Here is an 18,941-nt window from a genome sequence, read left to right as displayed (position 1 = left end):
AGAATTCAAATCTCCATATAACTTCTGGGCAGAGGCCATCAACACAGCATGTCATGCATCCAATCGGCTCTACATCCACAAAGGCTTGAACAAGACTCCGTATGAGATTCTAACTGGAAACAAACCCAATCTCAAGTACTTCCGGGTATTTGGTTGTAAGTGTTTCATTCTCAAGAAAGGAGCATGGTTAGCTAAATTTGATTCTAGAGCTCATGAGGGTAACTTTGTTGGTTATGCTACAAACTCTCATGCTTACCGTATCCTCAACAAGTCCACCGGACTAATTGAGGAGACGTGTAACATAGAGTTTGATGAAAATAATGGCTCCCAAGTGGAGCAAAGTGGTCTTTGTGATGTAGGTGATGAAATTCCTCCCCAAGCCATAAGAAGAATGGGGATTGGTCAAATACTCCCCATTGAGGAACCCCTTGTGGCCGAAGGAGAAGGACAATGCTCTACTCAAGTGGAGCCATCACCTCCACAAGCCCCACACGCTTCCAATGAACAAAGAGAAGACCCTCAACAAAATGAACTAGCTCAAGGTCAAGATAAATTGCACAACCAAGATGATGTGTCTCAGAATATTCAAGCACTACCCCAAGACTCCGAACCTGCTCATGATCAAGATCAAGTGCAACCCCGAGATCCAGACCAAGTAGAAGCACAAGATCAAGATCAAGAGCAAACACAAATACAAGAACAAACTAGTGAACCTTCTCAAGTCGAAGGACAAGATGATCAGGAGACTGTCTCACAATTCCCCTCTGGAGCTCCAACAGCCGGCTCAAGACGCAAGGGCAAGCAAAGAAAACAAGTCGATGCTCCCCCGTTATCTAATGAAGAACTCTTGGAGTGTCGAGCAGCCAAGAATGCGAGCATGCTGAGAGTCAAGTCACATCTTATGAAGAATGTACTTGGCAGTTTAAAAAGGGGAGTATCCACCCGTCAACAGCTTTGGAATTATTGTGAGCATCACGCATTTGTCTCGTATTGTGAACCTCAACAGGTACAGGAAGCGCTCGATGATGAGGATTGGCTTATGGCCATGCATGAAGAACTTAACAACTTCGAGCGCAACCAAGTCTGGGATTTAGTGCCTCGGCCAACGGAGGAACATAATGTCATCGGGACCAAATGGATATTCAAGAACAAGCAAGATGCCAATGGAATTGTGATTCGAAACAAGGCAAGATTGGTGGCTCAAGGCTACTCCCAAGTCGAGGGTATCGACTACGGTGAAACCTTTGCCCCTGTTGCTCGTCTAGAATCTATTCGCATGTTGCTTGCATTTGCTTCTCATCATAACTTCAAATTACAACAAATGGATGTGAAAAGTGCCTTTCTTAATGGTCCTTTGAATGAGTTGGTCTATGTCAAACAACCCCCGGGATTCTAACATCCCAAGCTCCCCAATCATGTGTACAAACTTAATAAGGCACTCTATGGCCTTAAAAAAGCCCCACGTGCGTGGTATGAGTATCTTACTGAGTTGTTACAAGTTGGTGGTTTGAAATTGGGAAGATAGATCCCACTCTTTTTACTAAGAGGGTTAAAGGGGATTTGTTCATATGCCAACTATATGTTGATGATATTATCTTTGGCTCTCCTAACATTTCATTCAATGAAGAATTTGCTGCACTAATGACTGAGAAGTTTGAGATGTCCATGATGGGAGAGTTGAAGTTCTTCCTCGGGTTCGAGATTACACAAGGTCTAGAAGGGACATTCATCAAACAAGCCAAGTACACTCAAGACATGCTCAAACGGTTCAAGCTCGAAGATGTCAAACCGGTCAAGTTCCCCATGCCAACAAGATGCAAGCTTGACACTGATCCCAATGGTAAAGCAGTGGATCAAAAGGTATACCGCTCCATGATTGGATCCCTCCTTTACCTTTGTGCATCTAGACCGGATATTATGTTGAGTGTAGGGATATGTGCACGGTTTCAATCCGCACCAAAAGAAAGTCATTACATGGCAGTTAAGCGAATCTTTCGATATTTGGCTCATACCCCAAACTTTGGCCTCTGGTATCCCAAAGGAGCAAACTTCAATCTAGTTGGCTATTCTGACTCAGATTGGGCAGGAGATTGTGTGGAGAGGAAGTCAACGTCTGGAGGATGCCAATTCCTTGGTCGCTCATTGGTAAGTTGGTCGTCAAAGAAGCAGAATTGCGTCTCCTTATCATCCACCGAAGCTGAGTATGTGGCAGCTGCAATTTGTTGTGCACAATTACTATGGATGAGGCAAAATTTAAAGGATTATGGTGTCACTTGTGACAAAGTGCCTCTTCTATGTGACAATCAAAGCGCTATCAAGATTTCCCTCAACCCAGTGCAACATAGCAAAACCAAACATATTGATATTCGTCATCACTTCAGTCGTGAACATATCAAGCTAGGTGATATTGAGGTTCACTTCATTCACACTGAAGAGCAACTTGCAGATATTTTCACTAAGCCTCTAGATGAAGCAAGGTTCCGGGAGTTAAGGCATGAGCTAAATATCATTGATTCAAGTAATGTGGATTGAAACTAGGCATGTTGCACCTCACTATGCATTCCATCTTGGTCTAGATGTAGGCATGGACATAGGGGGAGTGTTGTTCTCTCAATGAACTTTCCCTCCCCCCATTATGCATAAATCAATCTAGTCTTTCACTTTAGCCATTGTCAAATGGCACTTGTGCTTCAAAGACGAGCATTGGTCATGAACCCAAGGATAATTCTTCGCGGTGTCATACCATTATCTCAAACATAGGTGGCCTCGGCCATCGCCCCTCCCACCTTTCTTTTGTATAGAAGAAAGGATATACAATGACAAGTCAGTACATTTTTCTAGGTACTATCTCATTTTTACTTACTTGTCATTTGCCCAAGTTCCTCTCTTATCCTAGGCCGCGTTGTGACATTTGCAGCGGTACTACCGCCAGGAGAGGTACTACCGCCAGGGTTAGCGGTACTACCGCCAGGACCCCCGCGGTACTACCGCCAGGGGTAGCGGTACTACCGCCAGGATTCCCATCTAACACGACCCGTTAGGAAATTTTTAGGGCTGTCTCAAGGGGGAGCGGTACTACCGCCAGGGGGAGCGGTACTACTGCCAGGACCCCAGCGGTACTACCGTTGCATCCAGCGGTACTACCGCTGCGTCCTCAGCGGTACTACCGCTGGCCCGTACCCCTTGGGCTATATAAAGGAGGGGGAGCCCGTTTTTCTCAGCCTGTTTCTTCTTTCTCGCGGTTCCTCCCTCCCCTAGCCCGAAATCTCCCTGTTTGGATCTCGTTTCGTGGAGCTCCTTCTCTCCGTTGGATTGGAAGGGTTGCTCCACCTCTCCTTCCTCCTCCAAGGGCCATAAATCCCGGTAAAGCTCCTCCCCTTCTTATATTTGGTTGATGTTCTTGTTCTAGGGTTAGGAGCATTGGGGGATTGGATCCATGTCTTTGATCTTGTGCCTTGTTCTTGGATGGCATGAAGGAGATATTTGAGGGGAGTGTAGGTTCTATGAATCGTTGCTGAGTATTTTGCCATGCCCTAGGATTTACTTGTTTTAGATCTAGCACTTGAACTATGTTTGGATTAGATCTAAAACCTGCACTCTCTTGCCTAGGCATGTACTTATTTCGGTGATATCTGTGATCCTCATGTGAGTAGGGCTGGGGTGGAGTTCTTAGTGATCATATATAGCCCATGCCCCTCGTAAAAATCGTGTAGCCCTATGCATGAGGTCTATTTTTATCTGTCAGATCTGAAAGTCAAACCCCAACGGTACTACCACCAGGGGTAGCGGTACTACCGTGAGGCCCCAGCGGTACTACCGCCAGGGGTAGCGGTACTACCGCCAGGAGGATTCAATGTGCATTCTTTTCATGTGCTTGGCAATGAGTGTTTATTTTTCTGCTTTTTCTAGTTCATTGCCTTGACTCTTTTTGTCACTTCTTTTCGCTGTGTGTGTTGTGTCACAGGTAGTTCTCGCCGTTCGAACCCCCCACGGGAGACGCAGTCCAAGCAGTATCGCAACCAAGAAGCTCCCGAGGGGTCTACCACCTCAGGTCTGCAACCCAAAAAGCAGTCCTTCAAGAAGTCTGCACACAAGGATAAGGGGATCAATGTCAGAACAATGCTCCCCAAGGACTTTCTGCAGTTTTGCACTCAGAACCATTATCTCAAAGAGAGGGCTGTGATCAAGAATGTTGACCATGTTTGGGCAAAGGATCAGTGCAGGATCTACCATGATATTGTCGCGCAGTTCAAGAAGAACTATGTCCCCGTTCAGTGGATTGACCTAGCTCATCTTCAGCGGCACCTGGACTATTTTGGTGATGCACTCTCTTTGATTGACAAACTGGGCATCAAGGACATCATCACCTTCAAGACAGATTTTGACCCCACCGCTGTTGATCAGTTCTATGTCACGGTCCACTTCTCTCCTGATCAAGAGCGCTCTATGGTGTGGATGACAAGGACTCAGAAGATGACCGGTACCTGGCGTGAGTTCATGCAATTCCTCAAGGTTGAGTTCCAGGGAGCTGATACTCCACTTGGGTTGCGTCCTCATGCTGCAGCCCCCACCGATAGGGCCCCCACAAAGGACAGATTGCAGAAACTCTATGTGAGGAAGGGTGTGCTCCCCAAACATCTGGACATCATGCATAGGATCCTTCGCAACACCCTCTTCCCTCGCATTGGTAACTTTGACGAGGTTCATGGCTCTTTGGCTGAGATGCTGCTGCTTTGTGAGGAGGCTATGACTGCGGAGTCTGCCCCTCTTGATATCTCTGATGTGATGTTCACGGAGCTCTGGAACTGCATCATCATGCGTAAGGTTCCCATCTACAGGCCCTATCTGTTTGCTTATATTTGTCACAAGTGGCAAGAAACTTTTCCACGGGAGGTGCTCTTCGCTCAGTCTGACTACATTCGGCACGACCCGATCAAGCTTTGCGTCAAGGAGAAATGGGCCAACCCATCAACTTCCTCTCAGCACATGGATACTGACACAGAGACTGCTGCTGACGGAGGAACCGCCTCTCAGTCTCGCTCTTCTGCCATGCCATCTTGGGCCATCAAACTGCAGGATAAAATGAAGACTCTATTCTGTATGCAGGCTAAGGGTCAGTACCAGACGCACGTGGCTCAGAAGGAGAGCCGCCAGAGGCACAAGCGCGTTCTCAGGACTCTTGATTTGGACATCTCCAGCGGATCAGAGGACGACATCACTCCAGAGGCTACTTGGATGCAGGCTCAGGGTTACCAGTGGTCTGGCGATGAGGAGGAAGAGGAGGAGCAGGACGATCAGGAGGGTACCGATGAGTCAGGCGATGCTGAGGATGAGGAGTAACTACCTGTGGCGTTAGGTGTGCCCCTTTTTGGTGTCTTGTGCCAAAGGGGGAGAGAGTCTAGGAGCTGGATTTGCTTTCATAGTCGAACTTTGCTTTGCTTTGCTTTCTTTCGTGGTTTGCTTCGAACTTGATTTGCTTCTAGTTTGCTATCGTTTGTGATACATGATTTATTTCCATCATATGCTATGAGTCATATGCCCCGTATTGCCATATATCTCTATCTTTTTGTTCTCATATTATTCTTTGTGCAAATCCGATATTGTCATCAATCCACCAAAAAGGGGGAGATTGTTGGGGCATATTTTATGCCTAAGTTATTTTGGTGATTGATGACAGTACCGTAAAGGACTAACCGTGTGTGTTAAGGTTTCAGATAACACACGTCAACGGCACAAGACGACTCGTCTCCTCATTCATGGAACGGAAGCACGACGCTCTCTACGATTCTCTTTATTTGAGTCATAGGAAAGCCGTACTATTAAGAGGGGATCCGTAGTGGAAAGGTTTGGGTGGAATCTATCTTTGCACGCACACACTTCACATATTCTCCCTTACCTTCATCTTTGGAGCGGCCCCCGCCACTGTGTTTCTTTCGTCCTTGCAAATTGGTCCCCAGCGGTAGTACCGCTGGCTCTAGCGGTAGTACCGTTGGAATGCTAGCGGTAGTACCGCTGCAGCCAGCGGTAGTACCGCTCCAGGAGCTTAGTACCGCCTGCCTAGCGGTAGTTCGTGGACGGACCTTTTTGCGAAGACTTTCTTGGCGGTGGTAGTGCTTTTGCACTACCAGGGGCCCAGCGGTAGTACCGCTGCATCCAGCGGTAGTACCGCTAGGCGGCGGTAGTACCGCCCCTGGTCAGCGGTAGTACCACTGGAGTGCGAGCGGTAGTACCGCTGCAGTCAGCGGTAGTACCGCTGGAGCTCGAGCAGAGAGTGGGAAAACGGTCTGATTTTTTCCCCCACTATATAAAGGGTTCTTCTAGCTGAGGAAGCCTATCTCTTACCTCTCTAAGCTCCATTGTTGCGCCCCAAGCTCAAAAGTGCCCGATCTCTCTCCCTAGCCAATCAAACTTGTTGATTCTTTAGGGATTGGTTGAGAAGGCCTAGATCCACACTTCCACCAAGAGAAAAGTTGATTCCCCCACCAATCCCTTGCGGATCTTGTTACTCTTGGGTGTTTGAGCATCCTAGACGGTTGAGGTCACCTCGAAGCCATATCCCATTGTGGTGAAGCTTCATGGTCTAGTTGGGAGCCTCCAAGCTTTGTGTGGAGTTGCCCCAACCTTGTTTGTAAAGGTTCGGTCGCCGCCTTCAAGGGCACCTATAGTGGAATCACGGTACCTTGCATCATGGGAGGGCGTGAGGAGAATACGGTGGCCTTAGTGGCTTTTTGGGGAGCATTGTGCCTCCACACCGCTCCAACGGAGACGTACTTCCTGTCAAAGGGAAGGAACTTCGGTAACACATCCTCGTCTCCATCGGTTCCACTTGTGGTTATCTCTATCCTTTACTTTGTATTTGCTTATGCTTGTGACTATATCTTACTTGTCTTAATACCTCTCGTTGTTAGCTTCTTTAGGGTTCACCTCATTGTCGTATTATTTGTGAACCCGTATGTTGTTTACCTTAACTTGCTAAGATTAATTAAAAAGTGGTCGTTGTCTATTCACCCCCCCTCTAGCCAACCATATCGATCCTTTCAAGTGCACTACTCCCTGATCTCTAACAGCACGCGTCGCCGTTGATCTCAAAACATGGTCGTCTCCTCTTGGCGTGCTCCTCTTGGGCGTGGAGGAAGCGTGCGGATGCAACGCGCTCTCCTCTTGATCTTTTATCTTGCAATGGGAAGAGGTGCTTTGTGATGGGTTCAATCTTGCGGTGGTCAACCTCAGCGACAGAAAGAGACATGACACACATGTATCGTTGCTATCAAGGATAAAACGATAGGGTCTATTCCTACATGAATAGATCTTGTCTATATCATGTCATCGTTTTTAAGGCATTACTCCATTTATCCATGAACTCAACTCAATACACTAGATGCATGCTGGATAGCGGTCGATGTGTGGAGTAATATAAGTAGATGTAGGCATAAGTTGGTCTACTTATCTTGGACGTGATGCCTATATACATGATCATTGTCTTGAATATCGTCATACTTATTTGCTCTTCTATCAATTGCCCAACAGTAATTTCTTTACCCACCGTATTCTATTTCTCGAGAGAAGCCACTAGTGGAACCTACGACTCCCGTGTCTACTTCACATCATCTATTTGCAATCTGTACTTTGCTATTTGATTTTCTACTTTATTTGCTTTTTTTGTTTTCAGATCTATATTATCAAAAAACCCGAAAATACCTTGATGCGTTCTATTTGCTATCCCTCTTATTTGCATCTATCAATCTATGTTTACTTTTCCCATGAGGGATTGACAACCTCTCCATGCTTTGGGTTGCAAGGATTTGCTATTTGTGTGCAGATGTTGCTTACATAATCTTGTGGATCTTCCTACTGGATTGATACCTTGGTTTCTTAACTGAGGAAAATACTTGTCGTAGTTGTGCTACATCATCCTTTAAGCTTGTAGGGAAACGAAAGCATGTGCGAGACCAAGCAACCCCCTATGGTTCATATTGCCATGGGACTACTTGTGGTGGTGGTGTATCGTAAGAACCTCTGAACATGTCAACGTAAAACATAAGATGGATGCCATTTTAATGTCTACAAACATGTCAAATCTGACTTTTTTCCTTCACGCATCCTACCCATGTCTCGGTACTGCCATAGTAGTGACAACAATGGACCTGCTGAAAGGAGTTCATTGTACCGTAGCGCATCCCAAGGAGATGCTTGTGGCTGTCCGAAAAGCCAAGGATTAGGCCCGTCTTCAGGATCCATTTGCTTCTTCCCCTATTTTTCAACTCATGTAGAACGATCAATCACGGTATATGCATGAGTATGCATTACTGTTCCCACACTCTTTTGTGAGTTTAACTACAAGAGACACGACAATCTTCATTTCCATATAAAAGAGAAGTCGTTTATCTAAAAGAGACATGGCAATTACGGTATGAATGATCAATCCCATGTTTTTCAACTCCTGCAGAATGATCAATCTCTTTTAACTAAAAGAGACATGGCATGCATCCTAGCATAGAATGGCAATTAAAATAATAAAGGCATGCATCTTTATGACAATGCAACCTTCTGCATACAAACAAAATTTTCTGGATGGCCAACACTTGTAGAGTGTCATGGCAACTCACATAAATTATTGGCAGCAATTTTTATCGTAATTACATGGCAAATACTAGTTTCTATGCATTTGGCGGCAACAACTTCTATAACCGGGCGGCAACTGACAACAAAGATGGGCGGATTTTCCCCCTCCAAACCCCATATGAAAAACTCTGCTTTTGCTTGTCCCTCCCGCATACCCCCCCCTCTTTCCCCACCTTCCCTTGCTTCTAAATGCATCTGATTTCCTCGGCAAGTCCAAAGTTTCAAAGAAACAAATCAAATCTAGGACAGTAGGCTGGCAGTTTTGTAGATCTATGTTCTACCAATGAATTGATAGTGGTAGACACGACAATTTTGAATGACTCGCCTTTGTGTCAAATTTTGTTGGAAAAATTGTAAGGGAAGGGGAGAGGAGAACGATAGGATCCATGAAGTTTCTCATCTTGAGGAAGTGTTTGTTGCCATGTTTTTGGCTAGGTGGCGCTACAGTTTTTCTGTTGTTGCCATGGCAACTTGGAAAACACGAGGATGGAGGTGAGGGAAGGAGCTGCTCGGAAGGTGGGAGATGGAAGTGGGGCTACGTGAGCTATAGGGTGGTGACTCTCTCGCGGGGGGGGGGGGGGTACCCTCGTTTGTTGGGAGGGAGGAGCCACTGGTTGTGAGGCTCGCCAGGTCGGAAGCCCTGACATGCGGGCCGTGAGGGGGATGCCCGGACGTGTAGGTCGCGGGGTGGATGACCGGACGGAGACGTACACGTTGTTTTACGTAGATACCACACGGGTCGTGCGGCAAGCTTCCCCTAACGCTTGCACGTGTGGTGTATATCTCGACTCTACTTTATTAGTAAAAAAGTAGAAAAGAGAAGAAATAAAGAATAAAGATTGAGTGCACTACTCCCTGATCTCTAAGGCCAACTCCAACGCACATGACCCCATTCTGTTCGGCCCCGTCCGTTTGGGGTAAAACGGACAAACAGGTCGGCCCAGCGCGAGATGGTCCGGACCCATCCTGTCTGTTTCGTGTCCGACGCGAAACTTGCGCGGGATTTAGGTCGTGGCGGACACCAAACGGACGCGCGCTCGTCCGCGTCGGGGATGCGTGGCAAGCGGCCACCAACCTCCCACCCACCCGCATGAATGCGCACGGGCGGCCGGGCCCGCCTGTCATCCGCCAAGTGGAAGGTCGCGGTCCTTCTTAAATGAGGAAGTCGTGGACCGGTCGTCCACAGTTTCCATCGCCATGCCGCGGCCTCCTCGAAACCCGACAGCCCCCTCCCGTAACCCTAGCCTCCTCGTCGAGCTCGCCGGCCGCCGCAGCCATGGGTCTGTGGAACTACGGCCGCAAGGGCACCCACGACCGCGAGGCTAGCTCCTCGTCGGGACGCTGCCGCGGCTCTGTCAAGGAGGAGGCCGCATCGCCACCGCGCCAGGCCGCGGCTCCCTTCTCCATCGCTCCCAGGCCCGGCGCCGGCCATCGCGACTGGCAGTACCTTAGCGTTGAGGTCTGCCGACGCTACTGGGAGACGAGGACGCCGGTCCCGTGGAGTGATGTCCACCTCCCCAACGCGTGGCATCTCTCCTCCGACCGTGTCCCCATCCCTCCGGTGCCGACGAGCGGCCGTGCGCGCTGCGAGGAGATCGATCGTCGTCGATGCCTCCTCCCCGGCGACCTTTACTACGACCCCAGGTACGCCACCGATAGTACCCTGTGGGACACATGGCTCAGGGACGAGCACGGCGTGCGTCGTGCCTTGTACTTCGCCGGGACGGTCGCGGGCCCGCGGCGGGCACGGGAGGTGCGCGGGTGCGCGGCATCACGCCCACGCCGTTGCCTTCGCCGTCTCCGTCACCACCTCCACCTCCTCGCATGACGGAGGAGGAGGAGGCCAACCTCATTCAGCGCGTCATGGAGGACTCCATGGCGACACATGATGAGCGTCAATGGCCGGGCCTGGACCGCGCCATGGCCCTCTCTGCGGCCGGCGATGTCGCCATGCCCGAGCCGAAGGTGGAGGAGGAGGTGGTCGCGTTCCCTGCGGACCTCGTCGGCGCGTCGTTGGGCTGGTCCTGCACCGCCCCGGAGATGGCGCACGCAGTGGGGGCCGTGAACTAGTGCCCCACGCCGCCACGGTCACCGAAGCGGGAGGCCTCGCCACAGGAGGAGGTGTTGTAGTGCAACTTCCACCACGCCCCCGCGCACTAGGGAGCGCCGGCCCACCTCTGGACGCCGCCGCCCTACATCGACTTCGTCAGCGACGGCGACGATGACGACACCAGCGACGAGAACACCGGCAACGACGGGCTGACTACTTTTTTAATGTTAATTATGTGAAAAACTGGGCCATTTTGTGGTCATGAAAAACTGGGCCTTTATTAATGTTTACTTATTAGTGTTTTAAGCTTTTTAAACTGAGTTTATTTATTTTTAGTTGAGTTTTTTTTTAAATCCGATGCGGACATGATTTGGGATGCGGCCATGCGGTGGACGCACGCACGACCCAACGGACATGGCCGGACACGACCAAACTCATTGTCGTCCCAAATGGATAAAATCCGGTCAAATCGAACGTCCGTTTGGTGTCGTGCGGTGGAGTTGGTCTAACGACACGCGTCGCCGTTGATCTCAAAACATGGTCGTCTCCTCTTGGCGCGCTCCTCTTCGACGTGGAGGACGCGTGCGGATGCAACGCGCACGTACTGGCGTCTCTACTGCGTCGGCCACGTATACGTACGAGCCGTCCATGGCGCCGGTGCTGCTTCCCTTCCTCCCTCCCCCGCGTGGTCATCTCACCTCTAGTTTTTCTTCGAAAGAGCATTGGCCTTCTCTTGTTTGTACGTGCATGTGCATCCGCCGCGCTATATCGAGCCGAGCGTGCATGAGTCGTTTCGCTCAGCACTCGGCAGCTTCCACCTTGCAGTCCCGGGACTTGTACACTCGCAGTTGACTGACTAATGTCCGTCCATCAATGCCCATCTGTCCCGGATCGATGTGGATATATAGTACTGGTTCCACCATCGTCGTCGTCACCAGCATCCAGCAGCAGCACCACCACCAGCATTCAGCACCTACCTAGCTAGTAGCGCACATCGCGAGCACAGAGAGAGAGGGGGAGACATGGAGGCGACGGCGGTGAGCCTGACCCGGACGGTGCTGGACGGGGTGCTGGGCAGCGCGGGGACGGCGATGGCCGACGAGGCGGCACTGCTGCTGGGCGTCCGGAGGGAGGTGGGCTTCATCCGCAGCGAGCTGCAGATGATGCAGTCCTTCCTCCGGGTGCAGTCCTCCGCCACTCGCTGGGGGGCCGGCGGCGGGGCTTGCAGGGACACGGTGCGCACGTGCGTGAAGCAGGTGCGCGACCTCGCCTGCGACCTCGAGGACTGCCTCCTCGACTTCACGCTGCACGCCTCCCGCTCGCGCTGGCTGCGCTGGGGGCCCGGCCTCGCCGCCCGCCACCGCGTCGCCGACAGGATCCGGGGCCTCAAGGCCACCGTCGTGGAGCTCAACCAGCGCAACCAGCGGTACAACGTCTTCGCCGCCACCAGCCACCACGGCGCCACGCCGGGGGAGGAGCAGCACGGGCACGCGGAGGACGAGTGCCCGCGCGCCCAGCTCGTGCCCGGGAACGAGCGGCAGGACATGGAGCGGGCCGGGGAGATGGACGACCTGGTCAGGCTGCTCAACAAAACGGGCGGCGCGTGGGTGGTGTCGGTGTGGGGCATGGGCGGGATGGGGAAGTCGTCGTTGGTGAGGATGCTGTACAACGACATGGCCCTCATCGACGGCTTCGACGGCCGCGCCTGGGTCACCGTGCCGCACCCGCTGGAGAGCGCCGACGAGGTGGAGCGCCGGCTCAGGAAGCAGCTCGGCGTGGCGCCCGGCCGCGCCGTCCGGGCGTGGCTGGAGGAGAAGTCGTGCCTCGTCGTGGTGGACGACGTGTCCTCGCACGAGGAGTGGGAGCTCATATCGCGATGCCTCCCGGCGAACGGCCCGACGGGCAGCCGGGTCGTGGTGACGACACGCCGGGACGACGTTGCCCGTCTGTGCGCAGGGGGCGTGCTGGAGAACGTGTACGAGCTCAAGCCTCTCCAAGACGAGGAGGCCCGAAAGCTCTTCTGTCAAAAGGTACGCTCGCACCTCGCTACACCTTTTCACTCTTTTTTTTTGACATGACCAAACTCGCGACGCAAGCACTTTAAAGTTCTCAAAAAAATGCCGACAAAAAATAAGTTCTCCAAAAACAACGCAAGCACCTTAAATTCCTCACAAAACAATGCAACCACTTAAGAAGAGAGTTTTTTCTTTAATGTTTTTGAAGGGTTTTTTTTTTTGCACCGCCTATTGGTCATGTGCGCGAAAAAAATAGGCTATGGAGTGGCCTTCTCCAGCTCGGGCTGCGTCGGGCTGCGTCTAATCTGAGAGGAATCCTCCCTTAAAAAAAAAACTGAGAAGAATCCTACTCCCTCCGTCTTAAAATAAGTAATTTAAAAATAATTCTATTTTATACTAAAATTAGTATAAAAGTGAATCATTTTTTAGTTACTTATTTTGGGACCGATGGAGTACTATATAGGCCCCACACCAGCAGATATTGTCTTTGGCGAGGAATATTGAATTTCATGAATTTTTATATTTTATATGTTTCATAAATTCTGAAAAAAACACAAATATGCATGAAGTTATAACACATATTTGTTTAAATTTTCAAGGCAAATATGTTGAAATGGGGATTGTATAAAAAAGAAAATCTAAAGTTTTTTAACACATAATACTATTTATCCTTTCACGCAATGAATTTGTCCTTTTTATACAGGTCTCTAATGTTTTTCATCCTGAAATTTTAGACACATACAAATTACATTTTTGTACTTGTAGAATTTTTTTTAGATTTTTTAAAACCAAAAAGTTTGAATTTTATTTTATTTTTCTTTCAAAAGAGGGCTCCATGAAGACCGGCAACCAAACGTCCATTCTCCCACACCAGAACCTATCAAATCTCGGACTCATTCCCCTCATTGACATTGTGGCCAGCTGTGTCATTGTCATCGACTGCTCGTCCATGACTCATGCTTGCGGGCGAGCAATCGCGACCTTGTCGTCTCAGGCTCAAGGATTGGCTTTCCCTCCCCCTCATCTCTCTATGCAAGCGGATTTGGCTGACGCTAAATCTATATTCAGTTATCTAACAAATAAAAAACTCGTTATATCTTTAAGGTCATTTGTTTGAGATCCAGTATTAAGATCCAGATTCATTGTTGAACCAATATTAATATCCAGATTCCACAATCCTATGAACCCAGAGTCTAAATATTTCAACTTTTACTAGATGAATATTTTTATAAAACCGAAAAAACAAGTTTAATTATGAAGTTATCAAGAATCAATCGACCAAAGCAATATTACACTTATTAATTTTTGTTACAGATGAAATAATTGTTATAGATTGCCATTTTATATTTTGATGTTATTAGACTGAGATGTTGGTAGATAGAAAAAACTTGCAAGTTGGTTAAAAATAGTTCCATTGAAGTGCACTTCATGAAGGAAGTTTCAAACTACTTGACTTATGTTATATGAAGAGCACCATTCAAAATATAGATGACTTGGTAAATTAGAATTTATATTTCCATTTAAAAATAGATAGTAAAAAAGAAAAGTTAATGCAACTTTGTTAGTCGAGATAATCTTCACACATTTCACTTGGATAAGGATTCGGCCTCACGGTGAGGCCCTCGCCCAATGCTCATATATATCACCGTTTTAACTGTCCATGTCAGATTTCATCTATGTGACATATGTTTAGTAATAAGGAGAGAGGATAAAACCCGTCTCTCATCTTAAATACGATCTTTTTACATGGACTAACACAAATATAGCAATTCTCTTACTAGTCATAATTCAATTGACTCATATAATATAATATTATTAATAATGTACGACCTACTTTATTAGATACTTCCTCTGTAAAATAATATAAGACAATTTAGATCACTAAAGGGAGTACTCATATTGGTATGGTGGGCATGCATCTACGTGATATGGCATGTTTAGATATCGAAAAAGGGTTTCCCTCGCTTTGTATTACAAAGCAACCAACCGATATAGTCAACAACAGATGCTGGGGTGGAAGCAGTACAATCACACCCAAAAGAAACGAAAGAGAAACAACAAATATGGCATGTTTAGATACTATGATAAATATAAATAAGATAATGTCCAGTGGGATCTGTCTCATAAATTTGTGAATTCGGCTATATCTAATTGTTGGGTATTACTTTAATTTGTCATTTATTTCTTTATTTTCTGATCCGGGTTTCTTATTTATTTTTTTCTATTATTTCTTTGTGTCAAGGTTTACAAGGATGCTGGTTATAAGTTGATGGATGATATGATGGAGCAAGCTAGTCGTATCTTAGAGCGATGTCGGGGCCTTCCACTTGCTATAGCCACCATAGGAGGTTTATTGGCTAACAGGCCCAAAACAAGCAGGGAATGGATGGATCTTCGAAAGCATCTTGGGTCAGAGCTAGAGTCAGACCGAGATATCAAAAGAGTTATCACCTCAAGCTATGATGGGCTGCCATATCATCTCAAGTGTTGCTTCTTGTACCTGAGTATCTTCCCTGAGAACCATGAGATTAGGCTTACGCGCTTATTGCGGCGTTGGATAGCAGAAGGCTATATAACTAAGCCACGTGACATGAGCGTCGAGGAACTTGGACGGAGGTACTACAATGAGCTCATCAGTAGAAGTATGATCCAGCCTTCAGAGAAGGCCAGGGCTAGCATGGCGGTTGAACGTTGTCGTGTTCATGGCGTGGTGCTCCAAATAATATTGTCCCAGTCTATTGAGGAGAACCAGCTCTTCATCATGGATAAGCATTGCAATGAGGCTCCACAAAGTAAGATACGACACTTGGTAGTGACGAGATGGAAGAAAAATGAGAAGATGGCGAGCCTAAACTTGTCTCAGGTACGCTCATTGACAATCTTTGGGAGGTGCCCTGTGTCCCTCATCTCCTCCAAATTGCGCTTGTTGAGAGTTCTTGACTTGGAAGATACACTTGAGCTAGAGAATGATGATCTCAAGCACATCGGGGAGCTGCACCATCTGAGGTACCTTGGTCTGCGAAAGACAAACATTTCAAGACTTCCTTCCTCTCTAGAGAACCTCAGGTTCCTAGAGACATTAGATGTTCAAGACACAGAGGTAACGCAGCTCCCAGTTGGTATCACCAAACTAGAGAAGCTATGCCACCTTGTCGGTGGCATCAACTTTGCCAAAGACTTGGCAGAGAAGAGGAAGAAAAACAAGGAACAATGCAAATGTAATGGTCACCTATTTGAAACCTTCGCAGACTTGGTTACTGGTTGCTATGGTTACAAGGAGTTTGAGCCTTCATGCTCATGTTTCATATGCGAGTTTAGTGTAACAGCTCCCGAGAGAATCGAGAAGCTAAGGAACCTACAAGTGCTAGGGGTGGTGCACATTGCGCGTGGAAGCAAGGTGGCAAGGAACTTGGGGGACCTGACTAGCTTGCGCAGATTAGGAGTGGATGTCGATGCGACCGAGGAGGTAGGGAAGGATTTATGCAGCTCAATATCAAGGCTTGTTCGTTTGGAACGGCTTGAGGTGCGGTCTAGGTCGCTTGAATTTCTGAAGAAAGCGGAGGAAATGCCACCAAAGCATCTCCTATCATTGCGCTTGTGTGGCCGTTTAGGCAACCTGCCTGCCTGGATGGATCGTCTCAACGATCTGGCAAAGGTAAAGTTGATTCAGACACAGTTGAAGCAGGTTGACATCGAGGTGCTGGGGAAGCTACGCAACCTCACTCTTCTTGCACTTTGGGAGGACTCCTTCGTCGAGAAGACGTTATGTTTTGGGGAAGGTACATTTCCGAAGCTCAAACTGCTTTACATTGAAGGGATGGAGAACATCGAGAGCATACAAATCAAGGATGGTGCACTGCCTGTGCTCGAGAAACTTCAAGTGAAGAAATGCATCAACTTGGACGACAGTAAGGAGGGCCTGTCCCTTGTGCTGGTCCTCAAAAACCTGAATGAACTTGTCTTGACAAGTTGCGGGGACAAACCGAAACTGGAGAAGGAACTTCAAAAGCAGATTAGTGGATTTAAGAAGCGCCCCAAGTTTATTACTGGCAAGTCCATTGTGTCTAGGAGTTAGCCTGCCCGCTACCTCTGTTCTGGTGTAGATGATGCACACGAGTTTATTTCAACTCTCCAGACCTTATAGATTTCTCATGTAATGTTTCGTAAAGGAATGTACTGTATTTTTGATATATCTTTTTCAATGAAGATCTGGCATGTATAGCATTTTTTGGTAATATCAGTATCATAAGTTTGAACATATTCTTACACAAATTAACCGGCAAATTTGCTTGGTGAAGATCAAGTTCCAGAGCATAATTTTGCTTGGGGAACTTGAGCAAATTCAGTGATATGATTTTTACTTCCGCCGTGGCTAAATGTATCACCAAACTTAGACTTTGAAAAACGCGGACGCGCTACGTTGTGGAATGGAGGGAGTAGATAGTAGCGCATCAATTCAAGATGTACTCCATAGCACGTAGCAAAACGATACTCATTCAGTGAATATTTACTCCAAGACATGTCGGATCGATCTCTGTTATGTGCTCGTCATCGACAAATGAATGAGTGGTTGGTAAATTAATCGGCGGCACCCAAACATACTCACTCTACAACGGCCCCTGTCGATTTGGCCGTAATTCCGGTTACACTGCTGGCCGCGTCGGCAGGCCTCTTCCCCTTCTCCTTCATCTTGGCCACGGCTTCCTTCATGGCCTCCTTCCTCTTCCTGCTGGCCAACACCTTGGCCTGCACGCCGCTGAGGTTGGGGTCCTTCTTCTCCTTCTCCTCCGTCGGCGGCGGCGGGGCCCGCCTCTTGGAGGCCGCCGGCGCGGCGTCCACGTGGCCCAGCAGCGCGCCGGCGCCGGCGGCAGCGATCATCACGCCGCTCAGGAACGCCCTGCCCAAATAACACAGCCAGTATAGTATAGCTGCTGTCGGAAACACAGATACGCGTCACAAGCTCCTAGGGTAAAACAGTCGAGAGTTAACTGAACCTCCTGGTATCGCGTCTGGCCGGAACGCTGCCGCCGTTCTTCTTCTTCGGGGCAGCATCTCTGCCTGGAGCCGCACCGACGGCGGCGTGCTGCGCGGCGGCGGCGGCGGCGTGGAGGGGCGCCATGGAGCGGAGCATTGCTCTGCCCTGAGTTGCTGCTGTATGGTGTAATATGCAGCAATTGGGAGAAGCATGTGCATGTCTCTCGAACTGCAGAAGCAACCAAAGGTTGGGAGATAGACGTGGCCCCACGGAGGCGCCATGTCACGCTCCCATTGGTTGCGATCCCGTGACATGGATAAGGCCCCGAAAGCATATGCCATTGATGTGCCACAGTCCACAGAGTTCACGTCGGTAGGGCCTTTTCTGCCTCTGCATCTGACTGCTGAGAAAACAACACGTGGCCACGTGGGGTAAGGACGCGGAGGGTGGCACGTCGAATTTGTGGATCGTCGGAGGAATGTCCACTGCCTATTTCTTTTTAGAACGATGAATGCCTTTTTTTCTCTCAAATTAGAAGTGTCACACTACAAGTGTGACATGAAACACTTCCGTTTTTCATAACTAATATTGGCATTTGAAAAGATAAAACAAAAAAAAAAGATATTTGTCATCCGAACAGAAAGTTGTCATGCTTAATAACTAAAGTTGTTATCCTCATGTTACTAAACTTGTCAACAACAATGATCGAAATTGCCATGTGTTCGTGCCACACGTATGACACTTATCGTTTTTTAATGAAAACCGAATGTCCAATGACTAAATAAGCTTACGTATAAGCGACAAGGCCCGAAGACTCGTAGTAGCACGCACCAGCCCAACCGGGCTCACATGCTCTACTGAGTGGCAACCTGCAAAAATATTAGGTTCCGCATGAGGTCATCCTAAGTTTTAAGTTTCAAAGTTACTTGCAGACGATAGAGTGTCTGGCAAAAATAGTACGACACTCATAATTGACGGTTGTACTCCATTGAACGACACGGATACATGACTGCAATTTTGTGTCGTCTAAAAATCGGATGCAAAATATCGTCCATGTGGCAATGCTCTTTAAGTTTTAGTTTCTAAAACTAGTGATTTTGTCGTTCATTCATACCAAGTTTCAGCAGTTGAAACTTAATGCTTGTCCCAAGGCCCTCGTCATAAGAAACACAAGCAAATGGAACTTAATTGGAAGTTTTGGCGTAAAAGATACAAAAGATTGAAAATCAACAGCAAAAAGACAAATAAGGAGAGTGCCTCGTCCCTGCATGTGAAAAAT

General features: G+C 48.2%; 2 protein-coding genes across 2 annotated transcripts; one reads left to right on the top strand and one right to left on the bottom strand.

Annotated features, from left to right (window-relative positions):
* The first annotated feature begins 11,659 nt into the window (after positions 1–11,659).
* On the top strand, positions 11,660–16,895 carry LOC123399954 (disease resistance protein RPP13-like). The gene is made up of 2 exons (XM_045094345.1): positions 11,660–12,702; positions 14,930–16,895. Exons 1-2 carry the CDS (start codon positions 11,695–11,697, stop codon positions 16,760–16,762), a joined length of 2,841 nt encoding a protein of 946 aa, XP_044950280.1. The 5' UTR covers positions 11,660–11,694; the 3' UTR covers positions 16,763–16,895.
* A 247-nt stretch (positions 16,896–17,142) lies between these two features.
* LOC123399955 lies at positions 17,143–17,846 on the bottom strand. The gene is made up of 2 exons (XM_045094346.1): positions 17,682–17,846; positions 17,143–17,584 (listed from the first exon to the last, which is right to left on the bottom strand). The coding sequence occupies exons 1-2, from the start codon at positions 17,816–17,818 to the stop codon at positions 17,290–17,292; spliced, it is 432 nt and encodes a 143-aa protein (XP_044950281.1). The 5' UTR covers positions 17,819–17,846; the 3' UTR covers positions 17,143–17,289.
* Between the last annotated feature and the right edge of the window lie 1,095 nt (positions 17,847–18,941).

This window comes from Hordeum vulgare, chromosome 5H (assembly GCF_904849725.1).
Source record: "Hordeum vulgare subsp. vulgare chromosome 5H, MorexV3_pseudomolecules_assembly, whole genome shotgun sequence".
Taxonomy (NCBI): domain Eukaryota; kingdom Viridiplantae; phylum Streptophyta; class Magnoliopsida; order Poales; family Poaceae; genus Hordeum; species Hordeum vulgare.
This window is presented reverse-complemented; position numbering and strand designations above follow the sequence as displayed.

Coding starts and splice junctions, on each gene's coding strand:
- LOC123399955 (XM_045094346.1), bottom strand. CDS start 17,818: ATGCTCCGCTCCATGGCGCCCCTCCACGCCGCCGCCGCCGCCGCGCAG. Junction 17,585..17,681: donor GCCAGACGCGATACCAGGAG/GTTCAGTTAACT, acceptor TTATTTGGGCAG/GGCGTTCCTGAGCGGCGTGA.
- LOC123399954 (XM_045094345.1), top strand. CDS start 11,695: ATGGAGGCGACGGCGGTGAGCCTGACCCGGACGGTGCTGGACGGGGTG. Junction 12,703..14,929: donor GAAAGCTCTTCTGTCAAAAG/GTACGCTCGCAC, acceptor CTTTGTGTCAAG/GTTTACAAGGATGCTGGTTA.